This window comes from Ostrinia furnacalis, unplaced genomic scaffold (genome assembly GCF_004193835.3).
Source record: "Ostrinia furnacalis isolate ACB-3 unplaced genomic scaffold, ASM419383v2 OfSCF7708, whole genome shotgun sequence".
NCBI lineage: Eukaryota > Metazoa > Arthropoda > Insecta > Lepidoptera > Crambidae > Ostrinia > Ostrinia furnacalis.
This window is the reverse complement of record NW_021137947.1, coordinates 819,204-839,862: the sequence shown is the minus strand read 5'-3', so window position 1 is coordinate 839,862 and position 20,659 is coordinate 819,204. Positions and strand designations below refer to the sequence as shown.

Here is a 20,659-nt window from a genome sequence, read left to right as displayed (position 1 = left end):
GAGCGCGAATTGCATGTATTTTGTGATGCCAGTGAGCATGCTTATGTTGCGGTAGCTTATTGGCGCCTACTTTTTGCTGATAATCAAATTCAACTTTCATTCATATGTAGCAAATCAAAAGTTTCACCTTTAGCCCCTACAACGATTTCTCGCTTAGAATTACAAGCTGCTATGGTTGCTGCTCGCTTAGCTTCATCAATATGTGAAGCTCACAAGTACAAGCCAGTGCGCAGGTTTTTTTGGACGGACTCAAAGAATGTTCTTGCTTGGCTACGAAGTGACGCGCGGTCATATCTTCCTTTTGTTGCGCACCGCCTGGCAGATATTTTGGAGCTTTCCACCATTGATGAGTGGCGTTGGGTTCCAACTGTGTTGAATGTCGCTGACGATGCCACCCGTCCTAACTCAAATACTCCCCTTCCTAACAGTAGATGGATTGAAGGTCCAGAGTTCTTGAAAGCCCCGTCTAGTGACTGGCCTGTTGAAATTTCTACCAGTGGGCACTTTAACACTGACGAGCTAAAACCAAGCGCTAGAATTAACCTCATTAACGTAGGTCATATTTCAACCACATCCATTATTCCATCTGTCATACCTTTGTGTGCGGATCCGTTCCGCTTCAGCCAATGGCTGCGTTTGCTCCGCTCTACAGCGCGCGCGCATTTGTACATCAGGAGCTTGAAAGGTAGAGCTAGTGTGTGCGCCTCAACCTCCCACGCTCCTGGCTCTGTTAGCTCTACTAAACTTATGCCGCTGTCTGCCGATGATATGTACATCGCCCGGTCTCACATCTTTCTCCAGGCCCAAGTGGACTCCTTTCAAGAAGAAATGGCTGCTATACGCCAAGGTTTGCCAATTCCTCGGNCAGGCTGACGGAGACGACAAAAAATTCGACGTCCTTCGTCCTTTAAACGAAAAAATCGCAATTAAACGTTTTGCAGATGGACTGTCCGATTCACGTTTAAGTACCATCATCGCCTCACGACAGTTCCATTCTCTTCCAGAGGCAATCCAAACCGCCCTCGACGAAAGTAGTTTATCTGTCGGTCAAGAGCAAGTCATGAACTTCAATAAATCGTATCGTGGGAATAGAAATGCCAGATTCGGTGGTAGACGCGGTAATACCACGAATAGGTATAATTCGGGCAATAATAATAACCAGAATACGCAAAACGGTTATTATAACCAGAATAATAGGACTTTTTATAGAGGTCGTTCGACACGGGGAAATGGTCGCGGAAGGTACCAACGAGGTACCCCGCGTGGGCAGTATGCCTCACCCCGGTCAAACGTGAACGAAGCCCGCGTTGCCCAGGTGCAGCCTGAACAAAATGAGAGCGAACAACGCACTCAATCTGCACCGAATAGTGAGTTTTTTCGCCCCTTCAATTAGCGAACATTTCATTTTAAACTATAACATAGATAGTACGGTTCAATTAGAGTTAGGTACGCATGAAAATATAAGCTTATTAGTAGATAGCGGTGCAAGTATTTGTGTCATGAAATATGAGTGGCTACTACGTCACCCACAGTATATGAATGCATTGAATTACGATAAATTAACTATCAAAGGTGTTAGCGGTAGGTTAATTTCTGAAGGTTACATATACTTAGATTTATCATGCAAGGGCGTTAGTTTAAAAGAAAAGTTTTATGTTTTTAAGAATTTATCTTGTCTTGCAGACGGTATTTTAGGTGAAAATTTTTTTAGGCGTTATAATGCCATTATCGATTATGGAACAAATACACTAAGGTTATCCAATCAAGGATCTTTAGTTTGTATAAGCATAGGTAGAAATCGCGACAGGTATGTACATACGATACCCGCGCGTTGTGAAGTGATAAAACACATTCCTTGCATTTTAACTGAGGACAGTGTAGTTTTAGCGGAAGAAATAAAGAAAGGAGTTTTTATAGCCGGAATGATTTCAAAGCCCTCAAATAATAGTATCCCATTACGAATTTTAAATACAACTAATGAGGATATTGAGGTTGATTTTTCGAATATTAATATACAATCTATTAATAGNTGGTTTGCTAAGGCAAACATCTACAGTGGTGCGCCGACGCTGCTTAGACCCGAAATATGAATGAACGGGGGCGGGGCATAATCGAGCGTGTGTGTGCAAACAATTTAGGCCCTTAAGGTGTCAAGGCGTTCGAGTCCCCGATAGTACATACGTAGGTACACAAAAATGTGGTTATGCAAAATCATAGACATTTCATTGGCAAACACCATAAGATACAACATCAGAGATTAAACTGTGTTTGAACCAAATAAATTATTTTTATTTCTTTCTTTCTAATACCGTTTAAAATATCTCTACATAAGATATTATAACACTCCTTACATTTTGATGATGAGTCAACTTTAAGGACTTCAATACCTAACATCATTTATTTTGAATTGATAATCGCTATCGGCGGCATGTCAAATGGTTTACATGGAAATATTGGTAATAGGTCAATAAATAACAATTTGATAAGAAAACAAATAAGTATTCGGGAACTGTGAAGCTACGAATAATAATTTTATATCGACCACTCTAAGAAAAACAGAAGGTTTGTAGGCGTACTATGTACTCGTATACCTATTACATATCAAGAGTGTTTGTAAGAAATAAACATAATTTCGGATTCTTTGTTTTAAAGTTCTAATTAAAATTCAATATACTCGTACTTATACACTAGTATTATATTATCTGTGCTTATACCAATCATGATTCCATGATAGAGTCGTGTGTAATAACTCAGATCGATTTTCTGAACTCTATCATAATATTTATTGTTTCAATTTAATGGTAGAGTTATTTACAGTGCTTCAGTTTAATCAGTTAAACTTTAGGATAGAAATTGGGTAAACTTAAAATATAGGATAATATTAGGATTTCCATTATAAAATCTCTTTATTTTTCTCAATCAGAATGGTCTCAGTTAGTTTTCAAAGTTTTTTATCTGTCCACTATTCCGAGTAAATTACGAGCATAATAAAAAAACTAATTAAAATATTATTAAATCGCGTGAATTGACTAGGATCATTCACCATAATTAATTTATAAACTTACTTAACATAAAATACATATTAATTATTATTTGAATAGATTAAAACTTAAATTATAAGGAACATGTCAACAAAAGGTAATCTAATCTTACAATATCAAGTGATTCTAAACGAGATTTTTAATCATTGTAAAAGTTTATAAATTACTGTTTTTTTCTTAGTCTTCAAAAATACTTCCAAACGACTCTACAAAAACCCCAAACACGTTTTAATTGATGAGGCACACAACTTTCGATATTTTTGTTAGAAATAAATGACATACAATAAAAACTCTTAAGTCATGTGTAATTAATTATGTAGGTAGGTCTTCATACACATGTCGAAATATCCTATCATCATCAATAAGTACCTAATTGATGAAGTTTACAAAACAATGTAAGATTTTTCATCAATGGTTTTCATCTACCATTCATACTTAAAACTACTTAGCTAAATAGTGTAAAAGTGCCGTGAAAAAGGCATTAGGTACTAACAAAGAATTTGAATTTCAAAACTAAAGGAAAACGTAAACGTAAACGAACGTACAAAGTTTAATAATTTTCATCAATTAAATTCACAAAAGTTAATAAAGATTTGCAATAAAAACAGTTAACGTTCGTGGTAACTTTATTGCCGTGCTAGTTTCTTATCAAACGTTAATCACAGTTATACTTAGGTATACCTACAACAATCACACTCGAAATCCTGTGAAATTTCAACCAAAGGCACTCCATCTTCTTGCCAATAAAACTTGTCTGAAGGATCTTCAACCTTATTAGGTACATAATTGTAGCAAACGACTACGTTTCGTTTATCTCCGATGACCTCTTAAACAGAGGTCATTATGCAAAGACGGTCATTGCTCAATCAATTACTTATTCGTGCTAATTGAAACGTTGGCTGCCATCCCAATAAAGAGCTACTAAACCATGCTCACAAGTCCAAAAGTTCACCAAAACACACCACTTCAACACTCGTCAGATTCTGGTAAAGCTGGCAGGATGAGGCATTGCCCGCGATGCTTCCTCTTTCTCAAAACCTTAGTGCACTTTTTCAACTCGCTGTTGCTGCATTCTTTATCTTCAGGCAGTGGAGGCAATCCCCTTTTAGGTCGTCGAGGGATCACACACTCTGTAGAGAAGGTATTTAACTCCTTACACCGCAGCATGTCCACGTTGTAACCCAAAATATGGCTTGGGAATGAAATTTTCACCATCATGGCAACCCGATACACAGTCGACTCGCGCCGCGACAACGCACGAACTGTCTGCACTGATAAATATTTTTAGTCTGCTCCGCCTTGCATTCAAAACAAAACGATCTAATTAAGATGCTTTGTAAACAGAGTTGGTGCCAAAAACATATTAAACTATACATTTTGAACGTTATGCGTGTAATTCTGGTTACTGTGGGTTTTAGTGAATAAATTACGATGTTTTATCAGATGCGTAGTAGTAACACACCTCTTTTTTTGCTATTCAACAAATGAAAGAGAAAGAAAAGAAAAAATACATTAGTTAATTTTCCATCTATACCTACTGACTTCAAGAATATTTAAAGTTTTTATTGTTTGCGGAAATCTATTTCAGTTGCTTTCAGTTGATGAAACGTGTGAGTGAATCACGTTTTCAAAATGACTATTTTAAATTAGTACCTACAACATTATAGAGTCCATACAATGATTTGTTTTGTTATTATTTCTTGCATAATTGGTGCAATTACCATTTCGAATATTATAATTACCTGTCGTCAAGAGAAGTAGGATGAATGAGCCATGTAGTTCATCATCATCATTTCAGCCAATGGACGTCGACTGCTGAACATAGAGGCCTCTCCAAAATATATTACTTTACTATACTCGACACAAATTAAGCCATTATTAAGCCACAAGTTGGAACGGAAGGCGTTCTTATCGCTAGAAAGCGATACACCCCAGAAATCCTTCTTTATTAATTTAGTATATTTTGGGAAAGCCATGGTCATTTAGGCAAATATTTACTAATCGAGACTCTATTAAGAGATGTATTATGATAATTTAACTTTAGATCCTGTTGAAAATGATGATGATAAAACTTATTGAGTTTTCGTTAGAAAACCACATTAATGAATGAATCTATTGGAAAACAATTACGTGCATTAGCTTTATATAAAAGTTTGTAATGAAAGCCCATTAGGAATAAGGATTTAACAAAAGTGAAATTAAACGCGTTTTAAATTCATATTTACGCGTTTACGTCCCTCAATGTGCGAGAAGATATGCCGCGAAGAAGAACGGCTACCTTAAGTCTTCTTAACAGCAGTCGTAATGGTCGCCATGGTCGAAATCGGTAAAATGAATCATTATCACAGACTAATAAGTACTACACTCAATGTTTTTATTTCGCCTCCTCCTAACTGGTGCATCCTAAGATTATCAGTAGCCCATCTTCGTGGCAATCCCCCTCGCACATTGAGGTTGAGGGACTTATGTAATCACGATTAAAGAGCGGTTACTTAATCATAGTTGAAAAACTTTCCATGGTACAGACACTCTTGGCTGCAGGTGTCTATAGTGTACAGACAGACAATTTATTTCGAGCGCAATTTGGCGCAACGTGACCATAATGCGTGCTGGTGCCGGTGGCTGACTCACCAGTCACTCACAATGTCACAGAATAGCCGCTGATGGATTCCATTCACGCCGCTCACGTGGCGTAGTGATGCGCGCATCTTTCACGGGTGAAGTATGTAAATTGCTTACTTTACAAATAGCATCCAATTCCCGTAAACCGGTCACGCGCACGTATCGTTCTGCTGACTTAGGGTTTTAGCAAACTACGAACATTGTAATCATGTGAATTTTAAAACATTCAATATAGAGACACCGTACATCAAACATGTGTTTCACTTAATTTCTACTGCCGTCTTCAACACCCTAAACCTAACACTACATGGCGACCCCGCCACACCTGGCCAACTTTATATTTGCTGGAGAAGAAAAGAAAAACAGAAACTAAATTTTAAATGAAGAATTAAGCCGAATAATTATCAAGAATCAACATCAACAACAACATGGGAAAATCATACTCAAAAGAAGAAGTCGTCGTCGCACAAAACGCCAACGGAGCAGCTTCGGCCGACACGAAATTGAATCAAGGACAAAGCGACCACGTCACTCAAACCCTCCTCATCGTGGCTCTCGTCCTAATTATCGCCGCAATCGCCGTCTACATCTTCAAAAAGTGCCGCAAGAGCGCCGTGAAGACTTTGAGGAAAGAATTAAACGCCATCTCCATTGAAAACCTCGCGTCACGCAACTAAGTACCTAAGAAGAAAGAAGAGTGGAGTCCAGGGAAAGCCCGGCCCACATTCAAGAGGTGTCCAGGGAATGCCCGGCCCACTTCAAGAGGAGTCCAGGGATATCCCGGCCCACATCAAGCAGATGACCAGTTCCTGCTGCCGCCGCGCGCCGTGCCCAGCCCCGGCCTCGCCGCGCCGAACATGAGCGACGCCCACACTACGTCCTGCACTGCATCCTTTTAACTACGCCCTTAGGGGAACTGAGTTTACATCTTCCGTTATGTCTGAAGTTTGCAAATTACTAAATATAGAAAAAATCCATTCAACCCCGTATCATCATGAGACTATAGGTGGTTTAGAAAACACACACAAGCATCTCGGTGCGTATCTCAGAATTCAATGCGAAAATAATAAGTCTGATTGGAGTGATTGGATTCCATTTTGGTGTTTTTCTTTTAACACTAGTGTACATTCACAAACAAAATATACTCCATATGAACTTGTTTTTGGCAAAGTTTGTAATTTACCAAGTAACTTATCAGAGCATGTAGATCCATTATACAATTTTGATGACTATCCCAAGGAACTTAAATATCGTTTACAAAAAGCTCAACAAGATGCTAGGCAAAATTTGTTACATTGTAAAGATATTAGAAAAATTAAATATGATCAAAACAGTTGTAATTTTAAATATAAACCAGGAGACTTATTATTAGTAAAAAATCAAGTAGGCAATAAATTAGATTGTGTTTATAAAGGTCCTTATAAAGTAATACAAGACATTTCGCCAAATGTAAAAATACTTAAAGATAATAAGGAAATTGTTATTCATAAGAATAATACTAAGTTGTTTAATAACTAAAAAAAAAAGTTTGTTTTATTATTATGATGTGTTATGTGTTATGTATTGTGATTATAACATTGTCATGTATAATTTTAATAAATAGTTATTGTACTTACTTATCAATAGACTACTTATGTATGTAAAGCTCAATGATACGTGGCCAAACTTTTTTTTTCTTGCAAAGGGGAGGCACCTACCCTTTACTTTTCGGGGGAGGTGAAGTATGTAAATTGCTTACTTTACAAATAGCATCCAATTCCCGTAAACCGGTCACGCGCACGTATCGTTCTGCTGACTTAGGGTTTTAGCAAACTACGAACATTGTAATCATGTGAATTTTAAAACATTCAATATAGAGACACCGTACATCAAACATGTGTTTCACTTAATTTCTACTGCCGTCTTCAACACCCTAAACCTAACACTACACGGGTCTTTTTAAAAGTTTTGTACATTTTAAAAGGCCAAAATCAATTACTTAATCAATTTAATTATTCATTTAAGATTTAATGCCATATAATTGGTACATAAGGCGAACTTAATGCCATTGGGCATTCTCGTCCAGTTAACCAAAGCAAAAAATAATGACGCTGTGTAGGTTTGTTGTCAACACGACAAGAAGAAGATATTAATAGTACAATTAATACTTTCAGAATAAAAACTCACAAGATGGTAGTACTCTAAATTCACGAAACTCAGCTTTTCATAACTTTCCTGTAAAATAAAGGCCTTTCTTCATTAAGTTCTAATATAAGTAGTAGCTGATGCTCTAATAAAATTCACAAATGAAAAAATCTATTCACAAGTAAATATACTCAACATCAAATAATCCGCACCTTCCGCGACGCGAACTTTAACGATTTTCTTCTGACACAATCATAGTGCCCCAATAATATTGGTGTTATTTGAAAGCCCAATAAATATCCTTAAAGAAAAACACATTTAATTTCTTAATAAATGATTAACATATACCATAAATGTGACTTGAAAAAATACCTCACTTTGGGCCCACCTATGGGATCAATTAGACCAATTTTTATGGTTATAAAACCAAATAATGATTTCACGTGTCCTCTTTAACAGATGGATAGCGATTAATCCCAACTTAACAGTTTTAAAGCCATAAAAGTTGACTCAAGCGTAACTACCTATTTTTTGAAGAAGTGACTCTAGATCCTTCTAAAGAGACATTTCTGGGGTAAAAACCTTTCCTTTAATGAATTGAAGGTTAGAACTAGGCTTTTAAATGGTGCCAATATTGGTGGGAAGTGGGGATGCATACGTTTAAAAATGCTTGTCGCGGGAGGTGCGATTTATTTGATGTCGAGTGTATTTAGATAATGCATCTGATTATGTGATCTTTTCAAGATTATTATACCTAGTTTCAATGCTTGTATTTTCTCCTTCAGGCCTGTTGTTACGAACGGCCTCCTTTTAAGTCTATGTTTTTATAATTTTATTTTTTTATATGGTTTGTCTTGTCTGTCTCTTCTATATCCCTGTATCCTGTATCTTCCTTTATTCCTCTTTTTATTATATCGCTTTCCCTTCCTTGAGCCTGAGTATCATTTTTATCCCTTTTCTATCCCGATTCTTAACCTAACTTGCTAGAGCGCGAATTGCATGTATTTTGTGATGCCAGTGAGCATGCTTATGTTGCGGTAGCTTATTGGCGCCTACTTTTTGCTGATAATCAAATTCAACTTTCATTCATATGTAGCAAATCAAAAGTTTCACCGTTAGCCCCTACAACGATTTCTCGCTTAGAATTACAAGCTGCTATGGTTGCTGCTCGCTTAGCTTCATCAATATGTGAAGCTCACAAATACAAGCCAGTGCGCAGGTTTTTTTGGACGGACTCAAAGAATGTTCTTGCTTGGCTACGAAGTGACGCGCGGTCATATCTTCCTTTTGTTGCGCACCGCCTGGCAGATATTTTGGAGCTATCCACCATTGATGAGTGGCGTTGGGTTCCAACTGTGTTGAATGTCGCTGACGATGCCACCCGTCCTAACTCAAATACTCCCCTTCCTAACAGTAGATGGATTGAAGGTCCAGAGTTCTTGAAAGCCCCGTCTAGTGACTGGCCTGTTGAAATTTCTACCAGTGGGCACTTTAACACTGACGAGCTAAAACCAAGCGCTAGAATTAACCTCATTAACGTAGGTCATATTTCAACCACATCCATTATTCCATCTGTCATACCTTTGTGTGCGGATCCGTTCCGCTTCAGCCAATGGCTGCGTTTGCTCCGCTCTACAGCGCGCGCGCATTTGTACATCAGGAGCTTGAAAGGTAGAGCTAGTGTGTGCGCCTCAACCTCCCACGCTCCTGGCTCTGTTAGCTCTACTAAACTTATGCCGCTGTCTGCCGATGATATGTACATCGCCCGGTCTCACATCTTTCTCCAGGCCCAAGTGGACTCCTTTCAAGAAGAAATGGCTGCTATACGCCAAGGTTTGCCAATTCCTCGGCAAAGCAAGCTGAAAAAGCTTCATGTGGTCCTTGGGGAGGACGGCCTACTGAGACTCTCAGGGCGTGTGGGAGCAATTACCGGCGTGCCAGATGCAATGAATTTTCCTATTATCTTGGATGGAACTCATCAAGCCGTGCGACTACTAATTGAGCACGAGCACCGTCGACTAGCCCATGGCAATAATGAAACCGTCGTGAACGAGCTACGCCAGGAGTTTTTCATCTTAAACCTTAGAAGCACCGTCAGATCTGTGGGGCACAGGTGTCAATTTTGCCGTATCAGGAAAGCAACCGCTGTGATTCCTCCTATGGGAAATCTACCTGCTTCCCGTCTAACCCACCATTGTCGTCCTTTCACGTGTGTTGGACTAGATTACTTCGGCCCCGTCCAGGTGACGATTGGCAGGCGGCACGAAAAACGGTATGTCGCCTTGTTTACGTGCCTGACGACCCGGGCAGTTCATTTGGAAGTTGTGCACGATCTGTCAACTGACGCCGCGATAATGGCTTTACGTCGGTTTGTAGCCCGTCGAGGCACGCCTAAGGAGATCTGGTCGGATAATGGAACTAGCTTTGTTGGAGCGACGAAATTCCTTCGCGAGCTCTACGGTCCAAAATTGAACGACTTCACTGTGAACAACGGAATAGAATGGCGTTTCATACCGCCTTCGGCGCCCTCAATGGGCGGAGCTTGGGAGCGCTTAGTGCGTTCCGTTAAAACGGCCCTTAAAGTGATCCTCAAGGACAGAGCCCCTAAAGAACCGATATTCACCACCCTTCTCGTTGAGGCGGAGGCAATCGTGAATTCAAGGCCACTAACGCACGTTTCGGTTGGACAAGAAGGTAACGAAGCTCTCACACCATTTCATTTTCTGATCGGGACTTCCTCAACGGGAAACCATCATGTTGGCGCCGTCCCTCAAGACTTGTATGGTAGAACCGCTTGGAGGAAGACTGTGAGACTGGCGGATCTCTTTTGGCAGAGGTGGCTGAAAGAATACCTTCCAACCCTCGTTCCTCGGCGCAGCGGCAGCGAGGTTGAAGGAACCCCTCTCAGTGTGGGTGACCTCGTCCTTATTGTTGACGGGAATTTGCCGCGGGGAACTTGGCCCAGAGGTCGAGTAAAGAAACTGTTTCCGGGTGGAGATAACGTTGTTAGAGTGGCCGAGGTCTCCACAGCGGGAGGGGTGTTACGAAGACCGTTAAGAAAACTTGTTCGGTTGCCTGTCTGAAGGCCGTTGTATATACATATGTACATCCCATTTTAAGGCCGGTCGTATCAATCTCTCCCGCTCTCACTCCTTTCCTTTGATACTCGTATTCTATCATTGTTGAGAGAGAGGGAGAGATGTTACGAACGGCCTCCTTTTAAGTCTATGTTTTTATAATTTTATTTTTTTCTATGGTTTGTCTTGTCATCTGTCTCTTCTTCGATCCCTGTATCCTGTATCTTCCTTTATTCCTCTTTTTATTATATCGCTTCCCTTCCTTGAGCCTGAGTATAATTTTTATCCCTTTTCTATCCCGATTCTCAACACCTGTAAACCTATTGCTTTGTAACTTGAACGTTTTGAAGAAGAATTTCTGGTAAAATATTAGGGTAGACTCTACTTGGACTGTCGTAGCACTACGTGGACATACATTACCCACGTACTTATGTGTAATTGATTGTAATAAAAGTAATAAGCTCGTTTGTATGAAACCATATCTCTTTCTCTTAATATGGTCATCAATATTTCAATCGCAGTAATTTAGAAGTCAATAAACTTTCAATAAAGCATCATAACTCGCGTTTGGAATATTGTTACATCAGTATGAAAAGTGTTAAAAGATCAATGTTCTCAATTTCATCATCATCATCATTTCAGCCACAGGACGTCTACTCTTTTTCAATTTGTATTAGTTAAATTGATGAGTTTTATTAGGACTAAGTATTTGCCTACTTATTGAAAGTTCTGTGAACGATATTGTTGGTATTATTACTTCACAAAATTGCCAAAATCTAAAGACATAAGTACGTATCATATCATTTTATTGCTTTGCACTAAGTAGTGGGACATGACTAGTGGTAGTAAATTGTGTCTAGGCCTACATAATATGGAAAATTTTATGTTCGCAGGTGGCCAGAGAGATGTGATGTGATTTTTAACTGATGAATATTTTTTAATTGATTTAAAAATCTAACTCTGCACGTTGACTAGCACTGGAGGTATTGTCGTAAAATTTAGTACTTCACTCAGACAAACATTTAAAATGGATGTAGCACCTAACTATTGTAAATAAAAATAATAAAATCATGTTTAAAAGTAGGTACACTACCTACTTACACATAACGTAGTATTTTACAATAACTTTACCTTTAATCCTGAAAATACTAAGCCTAGGTCCCACTTTTAATTTACGTAGGTAATACCAAAAGCAGGGACCTATCAAGTAGCCACAACCTAGTTTTAAGCATTTAATCTACAGGTACCAACTCTTGGCAGTTTATGCATTGAATGTACGAGAGGAATTGTAACATGCCAACATCATGGCGTGCGTAAGCCTAAACCTTGATCTTCTTACCAGCACTCATTATGCTCCTACTAGAAATGCGCAGGCAATGTTGCATCATTCATTAAGCCTATCCATTGCTATAAAATTTAGTTCACGGCCTTTTATTTAAGTACAGGAAAGTTTCAGCTTTTATATTAATTAAGTAGATAAAGCAAGTAAATTGTATATTGTGTAAGTACCTAGTTGATTTGTGAATTGGGATTAAGTAATGTATGATAATATTATTATATTGGTTAGTGGGGACTGCCAGACTGAGGGTACTACCACGAATTATAAAGTGTATCATGTTGTTTATCACTTTTCATTACCAGTCTAATGACCATTTTTATACTTACCGAAAGTGACAAACTATCGGATATTCATTAATTCTCAACTGGAATGTCCATTTCATTGTAACCTGGGTATAAACGCAGTTCCTATGCGCGATACTCTTCCATCATAAATCGATTGTGTGGAAAGCAGCCAGCTGTAATCAGGCGCGTCGATCACATGAAAATGTTAATCGGTCACGCTGCAATCAAAATATAACGACATTTGTCGGTTAGTGGCGCGTGCGCCAGTCGCATTCGAGCCAATTTGGCTAGTGATAAGTTACCCCCTGCCAACTTCCGGACTTGGCTTAGTTGTGTGAATAAACGAAAGGCCATTAGGTCAAGCAGGATTATTTTACTAATTAAACCTATTAAAACTATCAGATTATAGTCAAACGATAGTCCGTATACTTAATATACTTAAAATGATAAAAAATTGTCGAAAGAATCATTAAACGGTATTAAAGTACTTTTAACAGTAACGCTATTCGTTATATTATTTTGCTAAAATACCAAGGTCCAATGCCAAAAACCACGATGTCAAACTGCTGTTGGACATAAAAAAACAAAATGTCGGAAAAAATGGCGTCCCTTGCCAAGTGACGCTTGGAAATTGAAATTCTTTCTTTTTCAGTAAATTGGTGATAAATACGTATTAAACTCATTAAATACATCGGAGTCCAGGTAATTTATACATTGTACTATCTTTAGATGTGTTTCTATTGCACATTTTTATATAAATACTGTCCCTCACAAACTGTTAGTTTGCATCGTTTGCATTATTTTGCATTCGAAGAATTTCCTAAGATTTTATGAGAATCATTGCAATCATCTAAGCATTTAACGAGAATGCTGTATATAAATTCCTTAATCCATAGAAGTTACATCGCTGTGTGTACACACTTGTACTAAGTAGGTGTAAAAATGAAACTTGGCAGTAAGTTTATCAGAAACTCGGTGAACATAGCTTGTTTCTACAGTAGATACAAACTGAATAGTATAGTTTTAAGATCCTTCCCGATTGTCATGCTCCATCCATTTCCAATAATTATTACACAGCCATGATGTTACATTCAGGTATAACCTTAGCATCCTTACTTTCATAGTGTAAAGTTAAACGTTATTATTAAACATTTCAGGTTGGACGTGTTATGGCAACACCGAATAGTTACAAACAAAACGCATCAATGTCGATGCCAAGTCCCCAGAGCAATCCGCGTTTGTATTCTTTCTATAACATTATAGTTTACTTATTTAGTTATGTTTCTAATTTGAGTCAGTTAAGTAAGCATATATTATGTAGAATGACTAGTGTGTACACGTCAGTTATTAATGTCTTGTACACCCAAACACTAATTGCCATGAGAAAAAACAACTTTCACATAGTTGTCTGGAATATCAGAAACAAGAATTTTAAAATGTGTACAAGTGATTTTTATAAGCCTACTTTTAAAAATAAAATGAGTTTTTTGAGTGTTTCTATGAATTGCAAACTAAATTATTATTTTCCTTGTATCAACTTGTAAAAATGCCCTATAGTCATACAAAATAAATGCCTATTTGATTCATGAAATCTGGAAAATTTTGGCTTCAATGTTTTCTATTATTCACTGGCATCATAGATTATGAATGAAACTGTTCAAAATAATGGTTTCAAAGTCTTCAACTGAATTAAATTCCAGTTGTAAAAATATTCTTCACTAAAATAAGTTTAGGAAAGAATGACAATAGTGACGGAGTTTCTTGCGCTACTCTCAGCACTGGCCCATTTATTGTCCCAAAGCAGTGGTAGGGCTAATACTGGGACTTATAAAAGCCAAAATAAATGAGTTTTAATGGCTATGCAACTAGATTCATATCACTGACTCAGGTTAAAAACCTGTATTTAGATTTTATTTAGACTTAGAAAATTAGAAATAGTCCTTAGGAGCATAGAGATTGAAGACATCTATGATCTTAATGTAACATGATTTGATTGAGTTACTAAGTTTTTGCATTGATTTTAATAAAACATAGTGCTATGTTTGTTGTTTAGAATGTTAGTACTAACTTTTAACATGCAATAGTGCCAAGTTTACGCCTTTGCAAGCTTCGCAGGGCTGACTTCTTGGTCGCGCTGGCATCTTAACTGCCGATCCTCAGCATGTGTCCAACTCTGCGCTTCTTTTCGAAGTTGTTGCATTAGAACTTACCTAATAATCTTTTGTTTCTGTTAATTTTGAATTTCCTTGCATTTTAGACTTACATTGTTCTCTTATGTTGGTTTTGTTTCATGTTTTGTTATATTGAAACAGACTACATGATTGCGGGGCCCCCAATGAGTTTCGGTATGATGAAAGGTAATTCTACAGTCAGAATTTTATTATTATTTATTTATTTTTTCCAAATTTTGTTCTCACCCGCTCATCTGTTGTGGATCTAGGTAATCTTTGGGGATTTATAATTTTAATCGTTGCACAAAATTTCTCGTTTCCACATCACAAGCCATCATTATTTGCAATCTTATTTTGTTTTGTTATACTTTTCTTTTTCTATGTCGTCTACTTTCACCGCTAATCGAAGCCTACTAAACGACTACGCTAATACTGACCGCTCGCTACTAAACTTCACGATTAACATATTACATTAGTGCATATTTGATTATCTTTTGTTTGCCCCGGCCCGTCCTGTCCTATCCCTTATGCTTTTTGTTTTTTTCTTTCATTTTGCCGGCCTGCTGCTTGGCTTGAAGGCGGGTTGAATGCACCGCCCCACCATAACCAATACGGTTACCACCCGCCATACCAGGGGGGTCCGATGGGCCACCCGGGTGGGTACGGGTGGTCGCAGAGCCCGCAACCGCCCCGTTTCGGTGCAGAGGGCGCCCGTCGGACTCCGGGCGGCTCGGGCGGCGGTCAGGCCTCGCAGGCCGGGAAGGACGATAAGACCAGCCCGTTCGTATCCACGTTGCATTCGCACCCTGGATTTCAGCCGCAGAAGATCGGGAAGGGCGCTGGTGCGGTAAGTCGTTTTATAACTTGTTAATTTAAAGCGCATCCTTAGGCCTGGTTTCCACCAAGGCGAACTGGTGAACCTCTTCATTCTGCTTCACCGTGGTGCAAAACCGGGCCTTATGGGTTGATGTTAATCTGATGATCATTGTCATAGATAATTTTGGAAACTAAATATTAATCCTTTTTTATTGTTAATTTTGTTCTCAAGTAAGTGACAATTATGTTTTTATTGAGAAATAAAGAATCTTTAAACCTTAATCCAGAACTGAAGTAAATAAATATTAATCCAGAACTGAAGTAAATACATATTAATCCAGATTAAAATGGGAAACTTAATTACATAATCTATTTACTGGGGACAAATAAAATTCTTGTATTCAATTTTCTTATCACATTTTGTCATGATTATACAGATTTCTAAAACACCAGATTTGTTTGTAATTTGTATATGAATTCAAAACTTTTTATTATTACTCATGTCTTACAAATTCTTTCATTCCGAAAACACACCTAACTCCTCCCTACCACAAACCATCACCTGTTACAACTGTCTAAAACACCAATTCCAGGGCGCCGGCCTGCCCAAGCCGCCGAAGCCGCCAGAAAAACCCCTAATGCCATACATGCGGTACTCCCGCCGAGTCTGGGACAGCGTGAAGGCAGCTCATCCAGACCTGAAGCTGTGGGAGATTGGCCGCATCATTGGAGGCATGTGGAGAGACTTGCCAGAGTCGGAGAAAGCAGGATTTGTAGACGAATACGAGGCTGAGAAGGTAATTGTTTGGATATTGTGATGATACAGGGTGGAAAGTAGATCGAAATTTAAGATTTACTATTCACCCTGTATAATGTGGTAGTCCTGCATAAAGTACTTTGAAATTAATACAATACTGATAAAATAAAAGTACAAAATCGATATCTCTAAAACACTCAATAACTCTTATTTATAGTGCGGCGAGGTTCCAATTTCTATGTCATAATCAATCAATATTTTCGAACATAATTATGTACCTTATGCAGAACAAGCCAGTACTTATTAGTGCACATTAGGCCACTAATGGTTTCGCATTAAGAATTTTTTTTAGAGCAATATTAAAGTTACTTTTGATCGCATTTAGTGTGGGCTACTTGTTGCCTAATGTGAAGTAATATTCAATAATTATCAAATGAAGATCATTGTTTATTATTATAATTAATTAAAACAGTTGTGTATGAATGTTGCACAATTCAGTACTTAATAAAAGTCAATAAGATAAATACAATTTATTTCAAACTCAGGCGCAGTACACAGAAATGTTGAAAGCTTACCAATCGTCGCCAGCGTACATACAATGGCTGGCGCACAAGACTCGAGGTACACTGATTCCGACCCTACGCTAGTATACTCAGGGTTCAGTTTGTGTATAACCACGCCTACGTCACTGCTTCATTTAACACAGGGTACCGGTATGCAATGTCTGGACACGTACATCTCATGACGTCACTGTACATGATGCAAATAGAAGCCACTGTACATTAAGCACTTTATACACAAACGTAAATATACTTTTGTTTACTTCACAATTGTAAAAGCACATTTACATAGAAAACTACAGTAAATATTTACATATTAGTACAAATAAAAAGGGGTAATGTCTCAAGCTTTTAATAAGTTTCTTCATTAGCACTAGACTTAACTAGTGCTTGTATTGACATAATTATTTTTATTAGTCTTTTCATTCTTTCTTTTCAGCCAAATGACGTCCACTGCTGGACAAAGGCCTCCCCCAAGGTTTTCCACAATGAACGGTCCTGCGCTGCTGTATTTTATTAGTCACACAAGAATAACACTGCACAACAGCATTTCTGATGATTTGGTTATCTTACATGCTATTAGTTCAATTTTTAATGACGATTTAAAATCTGTGATTGTAATGTCTGTATCAGCTCTGGTTAAAAAAATATGACACTTAGGTCTTTTTGAAATAAAACACCCTTTTTTTTAGAGATGATCCTATTTTATGAAGTTGTTAAGTTGATAAAACTTCCTTTTATTTGATAAAATTGTTTAGGTGATTGCGAAGAGAGTGTATTTTGATGTTTCTATTACATCCAACAAAAAAAACATGTTTATAAGTGACTCATACGTTGTTCAAAGTGCAAGAATAGTATGATTTTTCCGAATTTTTCAAAAAAAAAAATTATAATGCCAAAATAACTCAATTCATGTCTTTTCTGAAGACTTGAAGATCCTAGATCTCTGAAACGATCGTTTAAACCATCTTGGCTACATGGTTTTGAAATTTTCGGGTCACATTCAAAGTCTCTACCACACTGCCAGTTTTCGCCTCAAAATCCTCCTGTGAAGTATCAGCATGAGGTTCTGGTGACTTTTTAGGGTTGAAAAGACGTCTACATGCCAAACGTATGCAAGGAATTACCATTTAGTTCAATTTTTTTTTGGTTAATACCATTTCTGTTCAAAAATAAAAATAACCTTCGTCGCGATGGTTCAAGGGTTCCTTTCAGATTATAGCGGTTTCGTAACTAAATCTACACATATTCTTATTTGTTCACAAACGTAAAACCTCAACGCATCTTTTCCACGCCTTTTGCGGAATTCAAGGCTTATCTTTCATATCCACTGGGTCCCCAAACAAATTTTTGTAAGCCAATTTTACAAACTTTGTCACATTTAAACGGATTTTTTGAACATATCCTCTCCGCAAATGAAACAAAATTGATTTAGATCATTCACACAAACACTTCTTAATGCTAGCATATTAAATTATACAAAGAAAACATAGTATTTTTTAAACTGTCCGCGAATTAAGACTGAAATTTAGCAATTTTTGAGTGGAAGCTATTACACGTAAACAAGAGCTGCTACGAAAAAATGGACGGCAGATTCAGAATCAGCGACGTCAAATTAGTAAACATCATGTAATGAAAGTCAATCATCAGCCAAAAGTTGCAATTTTGTTGTGCAGTGTAATTAAATAACTATTTTGACATAACCCGCGCCAGCGACAGTATCGGATGTCACTTTCAGAATTGACACTGTCAATTCGACAGTCTTATTAGGTCGAGACAGATTAAATATTTTAAGATCAAGATAATGATACAAATTGAAATTCTTTGACGGTATTTTACCTACAGACACTTCTACTCAATACATTCTACACAATTGTTTATTAAACCTGCATCCCACAGTTGGACGTTATGGACTGTCCAACTTTGGGGATAGCCCCAGTCTTGAATTTGACGTTTGTCCTACCATATAATCAGTGATGAGTCCTCTCATTTCATGAACAATGCCCTAAGACAAGATGTTTTTGTATATTAGTGTTTGGAATTTTGTGGTGCAACTTAAGACCAATGTTGAATTAAGTTTAAATTGGATTTGAGCTTCGTCGCTTAATACGAGCCTTTAAAACTACCTCACGAAAAGGAGTGCTGTTACTGCCACATATTTTGGAACCTTCATCAACATCAACAGCTGTTTACAGTCCACTGCTGGACTATGAGCCTCTCACTGTAGTGAAGGGTTTTGCCATAATGCCAACGCTTGGCAGGCGGGTTGGAGATCGCAGTTTAAAAGAATGATGTTTTTCAGAGAGTGCTGCTGCCCATTCTCTGTTTGATTTGGAACCTTATTGTCATGTAAAGTCCAGAACCAGTAAAGTATTGATCTTTCCAGGTCCAATAAAGTCTAAAATCAAATAATATCTCCGAAACGATACTTGGGAGACCTTTCTGATCACGAAAAATGTCTTCAAGTTTTCTACCTTTTAGCGACTATAGCAAAATACATCATCTTGTCTCAGGGCAAAATTGTGACTAACCCTCCACTTGAGTAATGCTAATTTTGTCCTCCACATGCACCTCACCTCATGTATATTTGCACGTTGGGACCTAACGCCAGTCGGAGTACGAAAAGAGCCTCAAAACGTACCACAATTCGCCCGCGTACCTGGCGTATATTGCGGCGAAAAATAAGGCAGTAGGTAAGGATGCGGATGTTACGCTTCTGTACTCATAATCTGTGGACAAAGTAACGAACTCTTTCAAATAAGACGTTTTGCCGGGGTGAACACTGAAGTGTCCCAGATATTACATTGACAAGAGGGCGCTACTATCATTCAGGGATGTTATGGATATGCGTAACCGTAACTGAAACTTACGGATATCCGAAATAAAAAAATATCCGAAACCGTAACCGATTCAAAAGTTTCGGATGTAGGCAGTTTTTTGTATTGCATTACGTAAAGGCATAACAGCCTGATTATTTACCTTTAAAATGCCATCTAGTATCATTTTTTTTATTACTTTTTATTCGATGTAAAGTGTGCGGCCATGAATGAACCGTGTTGGACAACTATTGCAAATTGCATTCTAAAGCACAGATATCCGTAACCGAAACTTTCGGATATCCGAAATAAAAAAATATCCGTAACCGAAACCGGTATAATATTATTCCTATATCCGTAACCGTATCCATAACCGAAACGACATATCCATAACATCCCTACTATCAATACTGGGTTATTAGTTCCGATTTTGCCCACGTGACGTTTCAGAATCATTTTACTATACCAAAAGTTATAGCGTGACTGTCATCCTGCTCAAAACGTCTAATTTAAAAGAGTCACAAATCAATGTTTAGGCACAAATCTCGTCGATCAAAACGCGAAATGGCTTATCTGCGTTTGCGCAACTTTGCACTGGACTTTTGCAATAAATTGGTACCTAGTCAATTTGTTAGATACGCCACTTCGTGTTTCGACCGATTAATTAACTATGAAACAAACTTCAAAGTGTCTGCTTATTTAATGTTGCATGTTTGTCTTTAACTGATCATGGTGCATGATACTTTTAGTTCTCTAACTAAAGCCTGGTCCGTGAGCACGTAGAATTTTGTCCAATGATGACTCCAAGATACCCATCCTTATCGCTCGCGCGTAATTGTGTTGCTGTCACGCTCGCACACTCACTGCGGGCGCCCGTCGCGCGACCGATAAGGATGGGTAGCTTGGGGTCATTGGACAAAATTCTACGTGCTCACGGACCAGGCTTTAACTTTAATATTCTTGCGCACAAGTTCTTTAACTTCATTTAAATATACAAAGATTAGTCAATACTAAACAGTTTAGATTAATGATTCTCATTCTACTACCATTCA

General features: G+C 38.0%; 2 protein-coding genes across 6 annotated transcripts in view; both read left to right on the top strand.

The window, feature by feature from the left end:
- The first annotated feature begins 10 nt into the window (after positions 1-10).
- Positions 11-11,032, top strand: LOC114365960 (uncharacterized). The gene is made up of 2 exons (XM_028322708.1): positions 11-847; positions 9,621-11,032. Exons 1-2 carry the CDS (start codon positions 172-174, stop codon positions 10,868-10,870), a joined length of 1,926 nt encoding a protein of 641 aa, XP_028178509.1. The 5' UTR covers positions 11-171; the 3' UTR covers positions 10,871-11,032.
- A 2,038-nt stretch (positions 11,033-13,070) lies between these two features.
- The window catches only part of Bap111 (Brahma associated protein 111kD), a 29,771-nt gene continuing 22,182 nt past the window's right edge, over positions 13,071-20,659 (top strand). For 2 of the 5 annotated variants that reach the window (XM_028322688.1, XM_028322687.1), the window contains exons 1-6: positions 13,071-13,189; positions 13,645-13,723; positions 14,800-14,844; positions 15,237-15,505; positions 16,068-16,271; positions 19,403-19,484. In XM_028322688.1, the coding sequence (XP_028178489.1) occupies positions 13,657-13,723; positions 14,800-14,844; positions 15,237-15,505; positions 16,068-16,271; positions 19,403-19,484 (667 nt within the window). In that variant the 5' untranslated portion in view covers positions 13,071-13,189; positions 13,645-13,656. Of the gene's footprint in view, positions 13,190-13,644; positions 13,724-14,799; positions 14,845-15,236; positions 15,506-16,067; positions 16,272-16,776; positions 16,853-19,402; positions 19,485-20,659 lie in introns of all 5 variants that reach the window. The other 3 variants (XM_028322690.1, XM_028322689.1, XM_028322691.1) reach the window with 3 other exon arrangements.